Below are 19133 nucleotides of genomic sequence, written 5' to 3' on the forward strand. Positions count from 1 at the left end.
TCAGTCTGTGCCTGCGTGTGCGTATTATTGTGTATAAGCATGTATCATAATGACCACCACCCCCTCATTACCTCCATCATGGCTGGAAACAATCAGCCACTCTGCCCGAGCTGTAGGCCAGGCTCAGGCATTGCAGACCTACAGACCTAGCATTAGAGAAGCCTCGATCACCACAGCCTGGCTGGCCTCAGATTGGATCCAGCTTTATAAAACTAGCAGTATAATCTCAGACACCCAAATCAAAATAGCCCTTCCCCCCATTTCAACCATACATGCTGGATGCCTTGACATTAAATATATTGATTGCCATATACTGTCAGCATGTAACTTTTACATTCAGCTTTGGAAAAAGTGAGTTCAGCCACTCTTAATGTATTATTAATGTATTATGATTTGTGAAGGCTATTAAAGCATGGATCTAATGGGTATACAAGAGCGCTTAGGTAGTGCCACATATTCTGTATGCGCTTATATCATCATGCAATACGTAAGCGCACAGGACTTTTTCTTTCAGCTGCTCCCTTTAGGGGTTGCCACAGTGAATCATCTGCCTCCATCTCAGCCTATGCTTAGGCTGTCACACCAACCCTCTGCATGTCCTCCTTCACTTAATCCAAAACAGTTTGAGAGGATTTGAGCTTTGCAGCATTGGGTGTTATCCTCTTGGAAGCAGCCACCAGAAGATAGGTGCACTCTGGTCACATACTCAGACAGGCTGTGTGGTTTAAGCAACATTCACTTGTATGCAGAGAAAATATCCTCCCCATGCAGTACCACCATCAACCTGAAGGTACTGTAGGATGGATCCGTATTGTTTAGGCCACATTCTCACCCTACAATCGGAATGTCACAGCAGAAATCGAGACTCAAACTAGGAAACATTTTCTCAATCTTTTACTCAGAGCAACACCAGCTTGATCTTGGTAACCTCAATTAGTAAGACACTTCTAGCCAGATCACTCAAATTAGCTGGGTGGCCAGTTTTAGGAAGACTCCTGGTGGTTCTAAACGTCTACCATTTATGGATGATGGAGGCCAATGTGCTCAGTGGGACCTTCAGTGCTGCAGGAAAATTTTCTGCACCCTTCCCCAGATCTGTGCCTCGATACAATCTTGTTGGATGTCTACAGACAATTCCTTGGACTTCGTGGCTTGGCTTGTGCTTTTGTGTGTACCTTTTCAAATCACATCCACAGGCGGACTCCCAATCAAGTTGTAGAAACATCTGACAGATCATCAGCGGAAACAGGATGTACCTGAGCTCGATTTTGAGTGCCACATCAAACGCTTTGAATACCTATGTGCATGTTATATTTTTGTATTTATTTTTAATAAATTTGCAAGAATTTCAAGCAAACATATTCACTTTCTCATGATGGGGTACTGTGTGTAGAATGAATGTATCTATGAATGTAATCTATTTGGGAATGTAGCATGACGATGAAAATGTGGAACTAGTGAAACGCTGGGAATACTTTCAGGATCCACGATATCATGATCTCATCATCACATCACTTTCTCATAATTTCCTCAACCAGATTTTTAAACTTCACATAAAATATATTTTAAAATATAGATATATCATAATTAAAAAATTATTTTACTAAGTAACACGCTCTGTTTTCCAAACTCTGTGTTGCAGAAATCCTGACTAATTAGACTTGACCTACTTCTGTTGCTGTATGCATGCTTGTTTTTTCAAAGTGGTATGTAGGTCACTGTTACATAACCTAGGCATTATGTAAGACATCATAGAAAACTTACTGTAATTTAAAAATATTAAAAGTGCTGTTATTCCTCTGCTGCTAAAAAAAAAAAAAAAGAAATGCAATATTAGAGTTTCATTTTACGGAAGACAGGAAACTAATTGACGAAGGATGCAGCAGCTAAGCCACCAAGCGTTCTTGGCAGGTGGAAGTGCAGCTTTGTTAGACAACACTGTGTGCTTTCTTCAGCTGAACTACCTTTCAACAGCCCAACAGCTGATGAGAAGAGACTCACCTCTAAAGCTCTGACACAAGCTTAGACCCTTGTGACTAATAACCACATATATCTACATAATAGAGACTCAACGATGATCTTTTAGATGTATCTAGCATACAGGGATGCCCTAACTCACAATACTTATATGAGGACTGCCTCACAAAAGTCGTAAAAAGGTAAGGGACAAAAACATACACACACAGACACACTCTGGTCAGAGCAGGCCAGGCTGTTATTCTAGTACAGGCTGGCCGAACTGACCGTGTAATCTCCAGGGTGGAGTCCATATTGGGTTTCTAGGCAATTCACTGTTTTTGGCCTGCTTGTTATGTGATTTAGCTACAGAGAGAAAAAAGCGAGAGAGTAAGGGAGGGAGGGAGAGATGCAGAAAGAGCAAGAGAGAGAAAGAGAACAACAAGTGTGGGTTGTTTTTCTTTCTGCCCAGCATATTATTGATGAGTTGTAATGCAGTGTAATACAAGTGGTGGTTAACCTCAAAGGCCAAGAGAAGAGATGCAGTGAGAGGGGTAAAGGAAAGAAAAGAAAGCCAAAACAAAAGAAGCATTGGGATCAAATGAAAGAAACAGAACTGAAGTAATAAAGAAATATAAGAGGAGACAGATTTAGCAAGACGCTTAAAGGAGCAGTGGTGCTGGTGCTTTCTGTACATGTTGTTTACAGTCAAAGGAGGAACGTGGTATTCGGAAGGAGGACTTACTGCACATGGCAATGTGACGGCTTGTGACTTGCATCAGATACAATCTATCATTGTTGAGCCATGGGCAATGAGGCAATAGCGTCTTATAATACCTTAAAGAAACAGTAGAGGCATTGACACATCAGATTTCTTTCGTTTTATTTGGTGCTTTCTCTTCATTTGTGATCAGGGTAAGCTTATGCATTCATATACTTTAGAATAAAGTCCCTCTGGCTTTGAAAATATACTGTTTGAGGGAAATAATTATTTGATCCCCTGCTGAATTTTTTCACTTACAAAGTAATGAACAGTCTCTAATTTTTTTTTATGACAGCTTAATTTTAATGGAGAAAGACAGAAAATCGACCAATAATAATAAAAATTAAAAAACACATTAAATAAAAGTCATAAACTGATTTGTTGCATGTCACTGAGTGAAATAGGCATTTTATACCCAAGCGAAGCACGACTTTGCACTTGATAGAGAAATCCTTGTTGGCAAGCATGAGATTTTTCTTGTAGTTTCTCATGAGGTTTGCATACATTTTTGGTTTACGCTTCTTTAAAGAAACGTTTCAGCTCTCTCCACAGAATTTCTTATAGGACTGAGGTCTGGCTAGCAAACTCCAGGACTTTAATGCCTTTTTTCTTTAGGCACTTGTTTGTTTCCTTGGTGGTATGTTTTGGGTCCCTGTCATGTTGGAAGACCCATCTACAACCCATCTTCCGTTTTCTAGCTGAGGAAAGGAGGTTTTTCTCCAAAGTTTGATGGTACGTGGCTAGAAACTGATTCTGCAAGCAGGTATGCCACACAGACACGCAGTCAATCTGTGGGAGGCAGCATTCTGGCTGGGTTGTAGGACATCGAGTAATTCAGCTAGATCAAATATAAAAATGAGAGCAAACATCTAAATTCTGCAGGGCATCAAAGAATTGCTTCTCTATGGTATATAAGGTGTATAAGCAGTTAATCAAGCAAATTAATCAACGTTTCACACCCTGAATTTCTTGTCAAAGTTCTAACTAAACTGTTGATGAAAATGAAAATAGGCATCCCTAATACCTATCAATAAATCCTTGCTGTGCTGCACGAGAGCAAAAAAGAAAAGAGCGCTGTCATAATTTGGCAGCCATCTGCCATCTGAGTACGCTGTTGCAGAAATGGTCCGGTCTCAGCGGCTGCTGTGACAGTTGATGGACATGTTGTTGGCCAGCAGGTCACAGACGAGCTTCTCAAAAGTGTGTACACAGACGCAGAGCACCTGCATTCCCACAGTAGTCCAAGTCAGCACTCACAGACCATCCCCCTCTTGACACTATCAGAAAGGGAGGGATGGAGCAAGTTTGTGTAAGGAGGGGGGGGGTAAGAAACCCTTTGAGAGAAGGCAGTGATTTAAACCATTCTCCCATGGGTGAGGGCAGCTGGAAGGGCCTGGTGGAGCAGTGGGAGTAGAGCAGCGCGGGAGGGGAGCGATGGAGGCAGAGAGGAGCGAGAGGATGTAGGGAGGAGACGGCAATCCAGCTGAGGCAGCAGAGGCCCGGTGCCAAGGACAGGCTCACACACACACACACACACACACACACACACACACACACACACACACACACACACACAAACACAGAAGCTTACCCTGAAGTCAAACATAGCCACACGCTCAAACGCGCAGCCGTGCACACACACACTCTCTGATGCGTGCAAATATACAAGTGCACACAGGCACTCAAGAGTGCAGAGATTGAGTGCCTGTGTCACCCTCGCTCCTTCAGAGGAAACTCTTGTCGCTTCCCTCTTCACCTCCCTCTCAAGCTGTGCACAACCTCCTGTCAGCTGAGACAAACTGACAAGACAAGACACACAGTTACACAGACGGACAAAATGGGTTCTATTGTGTTCTAATGACCAAGCCTGCTGAGATGACCTTTGACCAACCCCCCAGACACAGCCTGCTTGGCTAGAGGTAGAGACTGGTGGGAATGACCTCTGGGACTACGCTGACCTTTTTGATGTTCACTTCTCACCACAAGCTGCTATGAATACACTTCATGTTTCCGTGTGTGTGTGTGTGTGTGTGTGTGTGTGTGTGTGTGTGTGTGTGTGTGTGTGTGTGTGTGAGCTTGCTGGGCATTTACACAGGGACAAGTGCTAAGAGTTCTAGAAAGTAAGGTAAAATTTCATCACAGTAGTATTCACAATAGTCTTGATGTGCATTTTCTGCAGTGGAAACACTGTGTGGTCCACTCAGAATAAAAGCAAAATAAGGAACAGGACAGCGGTGGTTGTTTTCTTAATGCTGTTGGTACCCACATGACATGAGAAGACTGCTAATATTATGTAAAGTTTGTGCAAGACTTCTCTTGTGACTCTCATGCCATCTCTATTCAAAGGCATCCATATTACAACATTGTTTTTGTGGTTTTTTTAAGCCGTTAATAGTGCTTCTATCCACGCTTGGACTATGTCGAAAGTTTCCTGGAAGGAGGGCCCTCAGGAAGGCAAGTGGGCATAGTGTCATTTACGGAAAATTGACTCTAGCACAACAAAGGAGCTTATCTGTATCGCTGAAAACCAAAGGCCAGGAATAACATTCGCAACTCACAGCAGACAATTGAAGACTTTGTATTTCTACAGCTTCTTGTGACAGTGCTGCTACATTTATTTTTCTTATTTTACAGTGTAATCTTCAAGTGCTTTATCCAACACATGCTCTCTGTTGAAATTACCAGCGAATTATATTCACAGTATTCATTCACTTTGTTTTGCTAAATAGCATAGCTCGTAGCTGAGTTGTTATCAGCATGGCTTCTTCACCTTTCCCTCCGTCACTTTCCTGTTCAGCGTGTGAAATTTTAAGTAATAAACACAGTTGTGAAGGCAAGGCTTGGTGAATTAGAGACGCAGCTCCGGAAAAAAATCCTGTAGCCAGCCAGACCCCTGTAGTCGATGCAGGTGAAGACGGAGGGTAGGTCACCCCAGCAGACTGTCCAGAGCAGTTGGGAAAACAGGCCGGCTAGGTGACGGTAAGAACGGGGAGAGTAAGGATGGGTGACTGAACCTTTAGCTTTGAGGCCCCTCTTCTGCGGAACCAGCTCCCACAGACAGATCTTTTAAGATTATGCTTAAAACTTTCCTTTTGAAAAAGCATTTAGTTAGGGCTGGATCAGGTGACCATGAATGCTCCCTGCAGTACGTCTAGGCTGCTGGGGACTGTTTCTTCCTCACTCACCTTTTTCCCTCATTGTGTGCTTACAGAGAACTCTGCATGTAATCATTAGTTATTCTTAATCTCAGGCTGTCTTCCACAGTGTGTCTGTTGTCTTGTCTCCCTCCCCTCACCCCCCAGCCAGTTGCAGTGGTTTGGGGTGAGGGGCTGGTTCTACTGGACGTTTCTTCCTATTAAAAGGAAGTTTTTCCTTCCCATTGTTGCTAAGTACTTGCTAATAGAGAGGTGTCTGATTGTTGGGGTTATATTTGTATTACTGTAGCATTTTTCCTTACAATATAAAGTGCCTTGCAGCAACTGCTGTTGTGACTAAAAAATGGTAGCACAGGATTTAAAGCAGGAAGTTCAGATAAAATGGACTTGGTAATAATGATATGATTATTAATGAATAACATTTAAGACAGGATCCCGCTCTTACCTCTGTACAGTTGCTGATGATGACTTTATAACACAGGATGGGGGACCTTTTAAGAAGGGTTGTAAATATGCTTCTACCACCGATGGCTCCATTTACTGATTTGGCCTCAAAAAGCAGTTTCCTGATTTTATCCATTGTATTATGCTAGACTATAAGAAAGGCCTGTATCCTGTGTGGACTACAATGTTAATTGCACAAGACTGAAAGGTGTGCCGCACTGCCCCGAGGTATAGAAAAAATCCATTTCCATAAAGTGATTAGTCACTTACCAAAAAAAAACTCAACGCGGGATACAGACAGGCTTATTAGGTGTTTTGAAAAACCTGACTCTATTAAAGCAAATGGGAAACTTGACTTGGCCGAAACACATAGGTGTGCATGCACACACACACACACTCACACACACAAATACACACGTTACTATGGGCAGTAGCAAACCTACTGTTGCCTGAAGGATATGTCTGGGCACAGAGTACTATAGGGCCAATGTCTGAACCACAAGTGGCCTAGTCAAATCTTTACACAGCCATAAACACGCCTGCATTAGTAACAGCCACTTAAAATTATTCCATGAACTAAGGTTCGAGCCTGCATGGCACAACACTCAGCAACAAATTTACCTTATCCTATTTTTAATCTTCTCCTGCATAATGGGGTGGAAATGCTCGTCTGTCTGCCTGTCAGACGGTTCTCCACTTGGTTTCAGAGTGAAGGATCCGAGCACTTAGCGTATGGAGTGGAAGGAAATGCTGCACGGACAATAAGGCCAACAGATGACCTTATCCCTTTTCCTCTTGTTTGACCATGGACTTGAAAATTTGTCTGAATTAATGTTAATTACCAAATGTGCTAACACACAAAAGTAACATGGCAACCCATAAGGTCTGTTTACAGTCAACATTTTCACATGTTCACATTTAGCTAAAGTAACTCAAGAGTTTGTGGACTCAACAATGTCACCCATTCATCCATTTGCTATAGACGTTCATCCTTTAGAGGGTTTGGAGTCTACATGTTCTAACTGTGTTTTCTATGGGTGCTCAGCTTTTCCCTCACAGTTCAAAGACATGCATGTTAGGGTAATAGGAAAATTGGCTGTAGGTGTAAGTGGGAGCATGCACAGTTGCCTGTCTCTTGTATTAGCTTGATGATTGACTGCTAAGCTGTCCAGAGCACCTCCCACCTCTTGCATTTGGTCAGCTGGAATAGGTTCTAGCCCCCCATCACCCTCTACAGGATAAAGTTGGGATAGCTAATGGAGCGATGATTAAAAAATCTCTTATCTTTTTTCCCCCAACATTTATTTTAAGTGCCCTACAAATGAAGAATGAAATAAACGTTCATATATTAGTAGTGTCAGGACTGAATTACTGCTAATATAAAAAAAATCAGGTCACAGGTTTTTAACAAAAACTGGAATTAAACCAAAAAGCATTTAAAAAAATTAAGGATTTAACAAAGCATTACTGTTGATAGGAAATGCTGATTCATCAATACCCAGCTGATAAGGGTATAGGCAGTCATAGGCAGAAAATACACAGATACAGCAACACATGCAGAATGCACATACTGCCCATTATACGTCCCCCGGTTTGACTTAACGGCAGTGACATTTACACTGATGGCTTCTGGAGTAATTTACACAGCTTGGTATTATTCACAGCTGGTTTACTGTTCCATGCAGTAGACTGATTTAATAGCACTCCAAAGTAGGGTGGCACCAGGGCTACTTAGCAGTGTGTATTAGCAAGACTGCAGGTCCCAATAAAACACAGACCCCTGTTTCATGAACTGTATATTGACCCTTTCATAACCTACTTAAATAAGCTCACACCTCCATGCTGATAATGAACTGGTCCGTGTAGTGCATTAGTGGTCAGGTCCAACCAAAAGTAGCAGGGGGCATTTTGCCAAGGCCATAAAATATATGTGCAAAAATATATATCCCAAGGCCCTGCAAAAGTTGGGCAATTAAAATGGAAATGCAGCATGGGTATTCGGAGCCAATGAACTAGCCCAAAGTGGGTTCTAGAGAAAAGCAGAAAGCAATTCACAGGAGAGGGTGGGGGGCAGCTGACATGACACAGTAGGGTAGGGTAGAACATGATTTAGAAACCATGATTGAGACTGCAGACCTATAATCCTAAAGGCACAGAACGATGCAAACGCAGGGAAAGATGAAGGGGCAATCTCTGGGAACAAGAGCCACAGGGGGAAAAAAAAAAGATTGTGACAGGAGGTAAAAAAATAGGGAGTGTGAGCAAAACAGAGATAGAGAGAGAAAGAGACACAAAAGCAGAGAGAGACTGCGAGATGGAGAGCGAGTAGCCAGACATGCAGGCAGACTGTCCGTCTCTGGTTTGTGGGAATGTGGTAAAGACACAGTAGTAGGCAGGGTCCCGGCTCTGAAATTAGAGAGTGGCGCTAAGAGAAGGGAGCCAGAGCCAAGGGCCGTCTGGGAGCTGCCAGGGGCTGCATCCCCAGCACACTGCCGAAACATGATTTACTACCGGGCCGCACTACAAACAACACGCTGCTGCTCTTGGTGCACTATCTAGCTCACTCAGCAGCACACCACCCACTGCATGCTATCAAGTTCGCAGAGCTATAAAGATACCACATCAACAGTGGGAAGTGTAGATGTGAGAAAGACCACTTCAGCTACAGGGAGGCAAAGTGAGTCAAAGAAAGGGCGCCAAGATCAGAGACAAGGCTGAAAAAAAGGCCGCAAAAATAGCCACGAAGGGCTGCGGTGTTGTATGTGTGTTGCTACAGGTACCACTGAGGAGATTAAATGTAACACTGTGTGTTTATTAGACCTCAAAATACGGCGCAGGAATTTATGATCCTAATAGAAATCATTTTACATATATAGAAAATGTTTAAAAATTGCTGTCATTTCGCTTCTTTGTATTGTATTGATGATTTGCAGGAGCTTTAAACCTGCTGCTATGACACAGCATGTCAACCCAAGATAGGTATTACTGGATTCTCAGCTGAAATTATTGGAGATAAATTATTTTTTTAAAAAGACGATGGTGTAGAAGAGAATTACTGGGCCTAGCTAGGACAATTAAAAAATGCTTCCTGTGTGCTGCACAAGCACATGTGCTAGGATAAATCTGTTTTGCACAGGTGTGAGCAGTCACTTTGATGACATCTGTACAAAAGACAATTCAAGCATCTAGATTTAAAGGAATACAGCAGGAGCTGCCAGGATGTTGTGTTCTGCAACTATCGCCAAGACAAGTCCAGACATGCATGGGGATTCTGCATGTGCTTGTCCGTGGCACCCGGCAGCAACACTGCAGCAACTACACCAAAGCCGCGAGCTCCAGGATTTGTAATGTTTGAGTGTGTGGTCTGGGTACAGCTCATGCGCTCGTGGGGACCTAAACGTGTTTACACGGTGACATTATGGGGACATCATGTTGTGTGGAAAAAAAGCGAGACTCCATAACATAAATCATTCAATGTTAACGCAAATACATATTTAAAGGTTAGGTCTGGGTTAAGGTTACAGTAAAAGGTTAGGCAAGTAGTTGTTATGATAAAGTCTGGAGTGAGTCTGCAGGAAATGAATGTGAGTCAATGGACACATAACTGTGTGCGTGTGTGTGCATGTGTGTGCTGCACGTGCTTCCTTTGCCAAGTTTCCTCTCTTTGTTTGGACTGGTCCGGTCAGTCCGACCCCCACTGAGTGCAGAGCAACCAAACACACACATATATCAAAACACGGGACAACAACAGACAGGGTGCTCTTGGAGAAAAACAGGTAATAGAAACAAGAGCAAAGGGGACGAAACACCAAGCAAAACAGAACGAGAGTGGGGGGGACTCGTAAGGTAAAGGCAGACAGACAAGCAAACGGAGTGACAACAATGACCCAGGGAGAGGAAAAGGAGGATGCATGGGGCACTTTAATCACTCTTAGTTAAGATAAGTATTTAATTGTTTTCCCCAAAGATAAGACGAGGTACGAATTTAAGAGACATAACTCAAAATCCACGACAGATTAAACGGCCTTCTTTTCATACCAGCGGTGAAACTCACAAATGATGTTTCGGCATCATTAAGTCGCTTTATTGCAGTAATCACAAATCAGAAGTGTCGCACAAGGATTGAGGTTTGCCGATTCACACACCCCCCCCCCCCCCCCCCCTCCTCCACTGAGGCCAAAATGAGACTGAAGATACAGGCAGCTCATTATGCCGTAGTGGTTTTGTCTGTAAAGAAATATTTCTTTCTATTAGCGTCTTTGATTTCTATGCATTAGTTCTGTTGTGACTTTAAAAGTAACGTTTCTGCAGAGAAAAGTCCACGACACAAAGACAGTCCAGAGGAAATTACAGTAACGAGTTCATATTGATGTGGGCTCAAATTGTTACAGCCCACACACAAAACAGAGAGAAACTTGATTGGATACAATGGGTTTATTGATGCGCGCAATGTAAATCATTATTCGATTTAAGGCATGAAATTCTGTTTTTCTCCCCCCTCTAGCCATTTCATCTCAGGCACATCCTGCACCGGCTCAACATATAATGAAGCTGTTGAGATCTGAGCGGGGATGAACAGCTTTGTGAATCTTTCTCTGTGTGTGTGTGTGTGTGTGTGTGTGTGTGTGTGTGTGTGTGTGTGTGTGTGTGTGTGTGTGTGCATTTGTATATTTATGTGCGCCTGGATATTCACTTGTATTTGCCTTAATGTTCAAATACGTATATATGTGCCTGCATGTTTACAGTACCAGGCCCTTGTCTCTAAAGCCCTGCAAACTCTCTGGGTCTGACCAGTCTAAACACACGCACACACAAACTCCTGCCCCCCTCAGAGATATGCTTTTAGAGACGTGGGGCCCTAAATGCCTTACAGATGGACTCCTAACAAACACAACACTCAGTCTCGGCCCTCAAGTATTCCCAGTATTTGGCTTTGCTGTAATTTACAACATACTTACCTAATTGAGACGCTATTAAGGTCAGAGCATGAATTCTTCTGTGTACGCCTCATACTAATGCACATGATATAAGCGTGACATACACGGCACAGCATATTTGCCCTAATATAGCCGAGGAAGGTTAACCGCAAGTGTGATCTATGGTCTATGTAGTTTACTTAGAGCAACGCAAATAATGAATGATGTGTTGAGCAGACACATGGCTGTTCAGGTCTGGAGGGCACATTAGGGGGTTCTTTCCTAGACTCCGATGACGGTTTTACATACACATTTTCAAACACAACTGACACTTTCATTGCTAAATTAGGCAGCACTAAATGTTAAAAGAAAAAAGGGAAATTATTTCACTCTTTTCCCTTAATTTCTGTGTAAGTTCATGTCTAAATATGTAAACTGTTAACGCAGCACAGATTTTCAACACATGCAGAATGTGACGTAATTAGAAAAAAAATTACGTTAAAAACTGAAAATTAGTACATCAAAAAAATTATATTAAGCATTAGTTGACAGTGATCCAGTGATGGTATTTTCTTTGTATTTCACAAAATCTTTAATTGGGTTTGAATGACAAATGATTATGTCAGGGATTGGACATTTAAAAAGTTTTGTGTGGAGGTAGAGCGGGCGCTAGTATTTTTAGTTTTTTTAAATCTTGCAAAAAAATTTCATGAATTTCACAAAAACAAATTTCATATTACTTTACTAAAGGCTGCTCTCGGCTTATAATGTAATAATTTAATAATGTAAGGATTACACGTTAGTTTTAGTTGCCGAGCTGCTGCCAGGGAACAACATACTTCACCATATTGTTACACTGGATCTGAACTAAAAAGCAGGAGCTCGTTGCACAGGCTGGCTTTTACACAGTCTATAAAAGCATACTGTTGTAACTTCCCTGTCCTTTTTGTCTTTAAGGGGGAAAAAACAGTCCTGCTATAAAACTGTGGCATCATCCAAAACACATGCAGCGAGCTCCCCGCTGAAAGGACACGCTGAAGCTTAAAGACACTGGCCACTTTTCGAGCTTGTCATTTGGGTATTTTTCATCGAGTGTGCCTGACAGAGAGATAACACGCTGTCACGGGGACTCATCCATCTTCGTTTCCAAGTCACTTCTGGAGAATTCAATCTCGAGAGTGCGGGGTTAGATACTTTGGTGATTAATCAACTCTTTGCTCGTGTGTGCGAGTGTAAGTGCAGAGACGTATACGTGTCTTTGTCTGTGTGTGATAAATCACTGTCTAACCCTGTACAGGACACACAATGCCAGAGCACTCTTCACCCCGCTGAAGATAAATTCATCTACAAGTGATATGCTGACAATACTTAGACGGGAAAATTGTTCCATCTTACTTACTCAGCTGCAGCAGAAAAAGCTGCCAGAGAGGTATATGTGCAGTGTTTTACAGTGGAGAGGAGAAAGTGGGAATTTGAAAATGAATGTAGCCCGAGGGTCATCGAGAGCAAGTATTCAGAAAAGGCATGGGAACACGGCAACATTAGAGTTGGTGAATAATTCCTTCGAGCTGTTTGAAGAGATCCCGTTCAAGGTTTCAGAAAGGTTTCACTTTGCTTGTGGCTTACCATTATGAGCAACATACAGGAGATGATGCAAGTTGGACTTTACAGAGTATTATGAAATGTAGGAAGTCATGCAACATAAACAGAAGTGATAGCGGGGGAGACTGTATGGCAAACAATGTGCAACTGACAAGTGAACAACGGCTATCAGACGTGACAAATGCAAAGGTAGAAAATCTCTTGTCACTTTCATGTCCAGCCTACACCAGTAATGGCATGGTCAGTGTGTGGTGAGCATTACAGCATAGCTATAATACTCAAGATTAAACATTGTAATGGGAGAAAAAGGGGAAAAATGATATTTACTTTTAGATAGAGCACAAAAGACATTTTGTTCTTAGTGATAACCAGGATTACACCATTCAGTCATTCTGATGTGTGTTTTCCTACCCAGGTATGCTTCAAGTGATCTGGCAGTCATGCTGAACAATAAAGTTGTTGCCAATCAGACTGGCTTTTGGCACTTTTTATAGATTCAACTAACTGAGTGAACTGATATACTTGGTGCACAATGGTTGGCTGTTTTCAAGTTTTCCTACTAGAATTTTTCTTTCTACAGAGTTCTTGATGATCCTGATGAAGGGTCACAGGCTGAAAGTAATAAAGTTCTTTTTTATGCTAAATGTGTTGCTAAAGTTTTGATCTCTATAGATTAAACTACAGGAGTGGAAATAATGTTTTTTCCCAACAGGCTGTTAATAACAAAGTGTCTAGCACAGAAGTTAAATTGTTTCTTTGCATAATTGTCTTTTATGTTTAGACACTACATTGGTTCGTGCCTTGAGATGTGCCTTTTTATGTTTGATGATGATTCATAGGTCAGTGTTACATGGTTCAACAAACTAAATAAAGACATTTCTTTAAAAATGGTTGAAAAAAGCAGCCAGTGTCTAAAGAAGTCCTTCAGAAGTCCTGGAGAACTATTGCTCAAGTCCAAAATAAATAAAAGAAAGTCTGGTTAGTTAAGTAAAAATAAAATATAAAGAAAGGAGTGATAACACTTGAGACTTTTGCAAAATACTGTATTTACTGTATCAAGTTTATCTGTGAACTAAGATATCTATAAAGTACCATACCAGTGATGCAGGCCTCACAGTGAATGTATCAAAGGTCACCAGGTTCATTCACCTGCTGTTTCAAAGAAAGGAAGAAGAAGCCACCTTTTTCATTTATAACAGGTGCCTGAACACACAAGCTAGAAAGGATAGGGAGCAGGTGCATATTCAAAGAAAACAGTAATTATGAAGGACTGGCAGTTCGGGAAATAATGAATTTCTCTTGCTACTTTTGTATACCAGTTCATACGAATGCAGCTCTGATTACAGGAACATTGATTGGTTCCACATTGTTTTGGAGGAAAAGTAGCCTGCATCCGTAGGCTTCCACTGATTTGTTTCCCAATTATGTCCTTCTCAGTTCCCCCTTTTTTACCTTTTTTGTCAATGCTGAGCCCCACAGAAAAAAGAAGGGTAAGAGAGAAAAAGTGTGTCATAGGTAGGTGAGGCACTTCTCAACACGGGTTTGTGTTTCTAATCAGGAGATTGCGATCACAACATGTAGCCTGAAGCAAATGGGGTGTAACTCAATCTCTGAGGGAGGTCTGCAGGCTTGGAGGGCAAATTCGTTCACGATCATTACACTTCTCTCTGCAAAAAAGGGGCTCTGAGAACAGCTAGCGCTTGCAAACATTAGAGAGCGGCGGTGCTGATGAGTGCACAGAGATGGTAAGGTAAATACCAAAGGCAAGTGCGGGAAATCCTTAGCTGGCTGAGCTGAATAGAAAATAAGTGGCAGCAGAATGCATTGTTCTATTGTGTAGGAGTTGTTTTCATGTGAGAACGACTTGAGTATAAGGTTAGTCTTCAATTGTACACCGGTCCCATGGAAAGAAAAAAACACCCCGAAAAACCCACAAACCTACATTCAAATCCAAGTATTCAACCGCTCAAACAACGTGTGACCACACAGCCACACGTTTCATACAACACGACTTAAAAGACATCATTAATCAGAAGCACGCCGTCGCAATCCAGCTGATAACTCACAAAGGGGAAACGTCTATCATGGCTGGCATCGCGCTGGCTTCACGATGTTGTGCTCATTCCACTATGTTTAAAGGAGAGCACGCCTAGTCGCACATGAGCTTTGTAACACAGCTGTTGCCTTTTGGCTTATGCCTCTCTGCAGCTCCTTTATGTTTCCAATTTTTTTTATATTCTTCATGGAAACATAAACATCCAAGAGCTGTCACAAGCCAATCTACACAGCACTACAGGAAAAAAAAAAAGAATGGGTGGTGTGGAAAATCCTAAAAGCTACCCAGTAAGGTCAACTAAAAATACAGCATGAACAGACACACAAGTGCAGTGTAAACACAGCACTGATATTGATAAGGTGGGTTCAAGAGAGGAGGTGCATGTTTGGCACAGGCTGACTGAAGCCAGCCACAATAGAGCTATTTAAAAAAAAAAAAAGGAAGACGACTGCAGTGCACTCATTCATCTGATACAGAGACACATGCTGGCAGACTCACACATCGTTCTGCTTATGAACGAGATAGATAATCTAATCAGTTTACCACTCTTACTGTCAGACAAAACACACACGCTCGATTGTGCCTACCTTATCTTCCAGCCTGATGAGACGAGCCCCAATAGTTGGGTATTCTTTATCTTCTCCTTTTCCTAAAAAGAAAAAAAGATAAAAGAAGGGAATATATATATAAAAAATAATATATAATACAATCGGATAGTCCACTACTCCAAGGTGATATAACTTCCAGTAAAAGGCCCGATAGGCCACTGTTCACTGCTTCACACTTGGCAGTGACAGCTTAAAGTTTCATTCAGTCGTGCGCACAGTTAAAGCTTGTAATAAAGACGTATGTGAGCAAATACCCAACAGTTTCAGGAGTGTTTCGACTAAATCAAACCATTAAAAGTACGATCCTTACAAGAAAAACTAACGAAGTTCTAGTAATTAGAACTTATTAAGGACCCCATTCAGTGTTAATTTGCCTCATATTTTTTCAGTCTGCCTTACATCACATCCACGCTAACCGACTTCCTGTTGGAAAAGAGAGCTATTCTTGTTTTGTTTCGCCCCATCCAATTAGTGGCGCAGTGAAGTTTCCATCTCGCCGCTGTTATTTTTAGCTGGCATGGAAGCTGTGGGAGCTGCTGCTTGGGGCACTTAATTTAACATTGCACAATTAATTAAAGAAATGTGTTTGTGTAATTCCTCTGACAACAACTCACACAAGCGCGCTAATATGCGCTCACCAGAATACCGCCACGAGCAGGGTGCTTAAACTCCCATACTGGCAAACATTCGGACGTACATGCAGTCTTGCCCGCACCCAAACTGAGAAATATACACACGCAAGCATCAGGGAGCTCTCTTTCTCGCATATTTGGTCTGGCACAACTAGGGTTGCCAACCGTCCCTTAAAATACGGAATCGTCCCGTATTTCGAAACAAAAGTACACGTCCCGTATTGAGCTAATAAGGGACGCACTTTGTCCCGTAATACAGTGAGAATCAAAAGTAGTCTATAAATGTTTATGGAATTAACACTTTGTTTGAAAACATAATTCCCAGCCCCTCTCCTGCTTTGTGACCAATGAGCTGACAGCACACTTATGACAATTCGAGTATGACAATTCAGATTACCGCTCATCTCATTGGTCGAGGAAAGGTCGCTTGCGGAGAAAATACCGGAAGACAACAGATGACCACAACAAGAAGCATGGCCAACAGGGGAACAAACGCCGACTCTGCGGTGCAAGTCTCGGACGACAGTACACCTAAAGCTGGGCAAACACTGTGCGATTTTTTTCAGTCACGTTATTCAGCTCCTGCTCAAACTGCACGATTGACTCGCAGGGGTTAGAAGTTCGTATGTCACGATGTACTCTCACACTATACCGCCCGATGCTCTGATGCGACCTGAGTGCTCACACTGTGCCTCCATAACATGAAGGTTATAACAGAAAATCTGTCGCTCGCTCTCTCTGTCTTTCACTCACACAGACACACCACTACCATCAACTTTGCTAAATTGCTAATGAAAAACATTGATCAGGCAGCTGTGATTGAGCAGCAGTGTAAATCCAACTATTTTCACGGTTGTTGTGGTCGTGATAATTTTGTGATGCCACATCGAAAAGGCTCGGATGAGCTTTCCAAAGTTCTACAAGTTGTGCCTCCATCGCTTGTGTCCAGATCACACGCTGCACTGCCGTGCTGCTCCGTCTTTTACACCAACGTTTACGTGTTTGCGCGTGAGCAGTGTGAGCGCCTGTGGTGACACCCTCACGAGCGATTGATGATCGGGAGCTGGTCGTGAGGTGTTAATCACTTCTCGTTACCCCACGTATACTACACGACGCACGATGAAGGCCAAAATCGGTCCGATCACTCAAAAATCGGCTCAAAATGGGCCAAAAATCGCACAGTGTGAGCCCAGCATTAGAGCAGCAATGTTTGTTCCCCTCAGAGAAAGGGAAGAATGGGAAAAGGAAAACACCTGGCTGGAAAACGTTAATATGGGCATGTGCAGTGAATATCAGCGCTATGTGGCCAGAAGTGTGATAATATAATTTATTTTGTGTAATAAACAACTGCAAGGATAGATGATTACAACAAATTGATGACTAATACATAAAAGTAATACATAGATGAATAATGATGATGAGTTATGATGCGTAATCATGGGAACAAGCGGGTTTACAAACAGGAGCAGCTGATTAGCATTAGAAAAGCTGAAATAATACCTCAACTGAAGCCAATTGTACTAAATGCACTAAATGTGCACTGTTACAAGAATATTTTTCTTTCTATTGTTTTCTATTATTTTAAGTTAAGCAGGACAGAGTTCTTTTAAAGAAAGATTTACTTATATTCTCAAAAGTTAAGCATGACAGGCTTCTGTTTAAGAAAGAGACCTGTTTTATTGTGTTAATGTTGTCATTTTGAGCTAAAAATAAATGGCTAAATGATCATTTGTTTCACATGTGTTCATATCACAAAGAATAGAATATGCATCTACTTAAATCAACTTCAAGTCAAATGGTTAAAAAAATAATTTCACACACAAAAAAAGAGCTAGAAAATTCACCACACTGGGAAGGGTGAAGACAACTGGGTCGCCCGGCCCTGGCCACGAGGTGTCCCTTATTTATTTTTCAGGGAGTTGGCAACCCTAGGCACAACTGATGAGCTGGTTATAAACACAGGGATGGAGCGAGGAGTGACGGCTGTCTATCAGATGGAGACCACTGGCGTTTGTTGCGTATTTACCTGGAAGAAACATGCCCGGCTTTCCCAGAGTGCCATCCAGCCTGACAAGGAAAGACAGAAGGAATTAGACAGCGAAAGGCAAAAACACAAAGCAGACACAGAAGAGGTTCGGCTGGATAAACACTTTATAGTGCCAATAAAATTAAACAAATGTCATCCGCTTCAACTGTATTTATACATCACTGCTTTCAGAGAGCGCACACATGCAAGCCTTAAAGGGGTTGGACAAATGGATGCTGTCCTCTTATTGAGATGTGAAGCTTTGAAAATAAACACTGAAACTCACAGTTTCACTTCTTATGTCGACTGGCATTTACGAATTCACTGAGGCAGAAGGAAAGCATTTGAATACAGTGTTCAGTGTAAGCCATTTGCATCTTTTCCTCACCTTAATCACACGTCTTTATGTGTTTATTATTTGTTTATGTTGGCAGACTAGTGGTCTTTGCAGTATTTTGGTGTGTTTGGGATAGTGTCTAATAGTGTCTTTTTTTTCTTTTAGATTTTATGGGGTAATAAAAAAAAAACTGTCAGCCTAACAGCACTTTCATGATTTAGTGTTGCTTTATAATGACTTAAAAACGTAACAGTGCATTGCCACGGGTCCGTGAATTACTGCAGGAGGCGTTACGAGTTCCAGGCGATGCACTCGCATGAAGCAGACACAATACATCACCTCTCACTGACCTATAACGGCTGAGAGCCGTGTGTGTGTGTGTGTCAAAGAAAGAACATCTTCTTAAGTGAAGCAGAGAAAATCGCACGGAGAGGACAAAAGGTTTAACTTTCACGAGAACTGTATTTCGCTGGAACTCAAAATAATGACTCTGCTCTTGTTATAAAGTATAACAAGGCAGAACAAATATGGGACCAGTGAGGCTCCTGTCTGTCCGATGAAGACTGCAGAGAATAGGATAAATGTCTATAAATGTTATAGAAAGTGCTAGCAGTTGCAATGAGCACACTGTTTTGGCT

The 19133-nt window shown here is 42.0% G+C and overlaps 1 protein-coding gene across 3 annotated transcripts in view; it reads right to left on the reverse strand.

Moving 5' to 3' along the window:
• The window catches only part of kcnq1.2 (potassium voltage-gated channel, KQT-like subfamily, member 1.2), a 178658-nt gene that overhangs the window by 47305 nt on the left and 112220 nt on the right, over positions 1–19133 (reverse strand). For all 3 annotated transcript variants that reach the window (XM_082542484.1, XM_082542485.1, XM_082542483.1), the window contains 2 exons: positions 18159–18199; positions 15480–15541 (listed from right to left, as the gene is read on the reverse strand). In XM_082542484.1, the coding sequence (XP_082398610.1) occupies positions 15480–15541; positions 18159–18199 (103 nt within the window). The remainder of the gene's footprint in view (positions 1–15479; positions 15542–18158; positions 18200–19133) is intronic.

This window comes from Aulonocara stuartgranti, assembly GCF_965226115.1.
Source record: "Aulonocara stuartgranti genome assembly, chromosome: 7".
In the NCBI taxonomy this organism is placed as follows: domain Eukaryota; kingdom Metazoa; phylum Chordata; class Actinopteri; order Cichliformes; family Cichlidae; genus Aulonocara; species Aulonocara stuartgranti.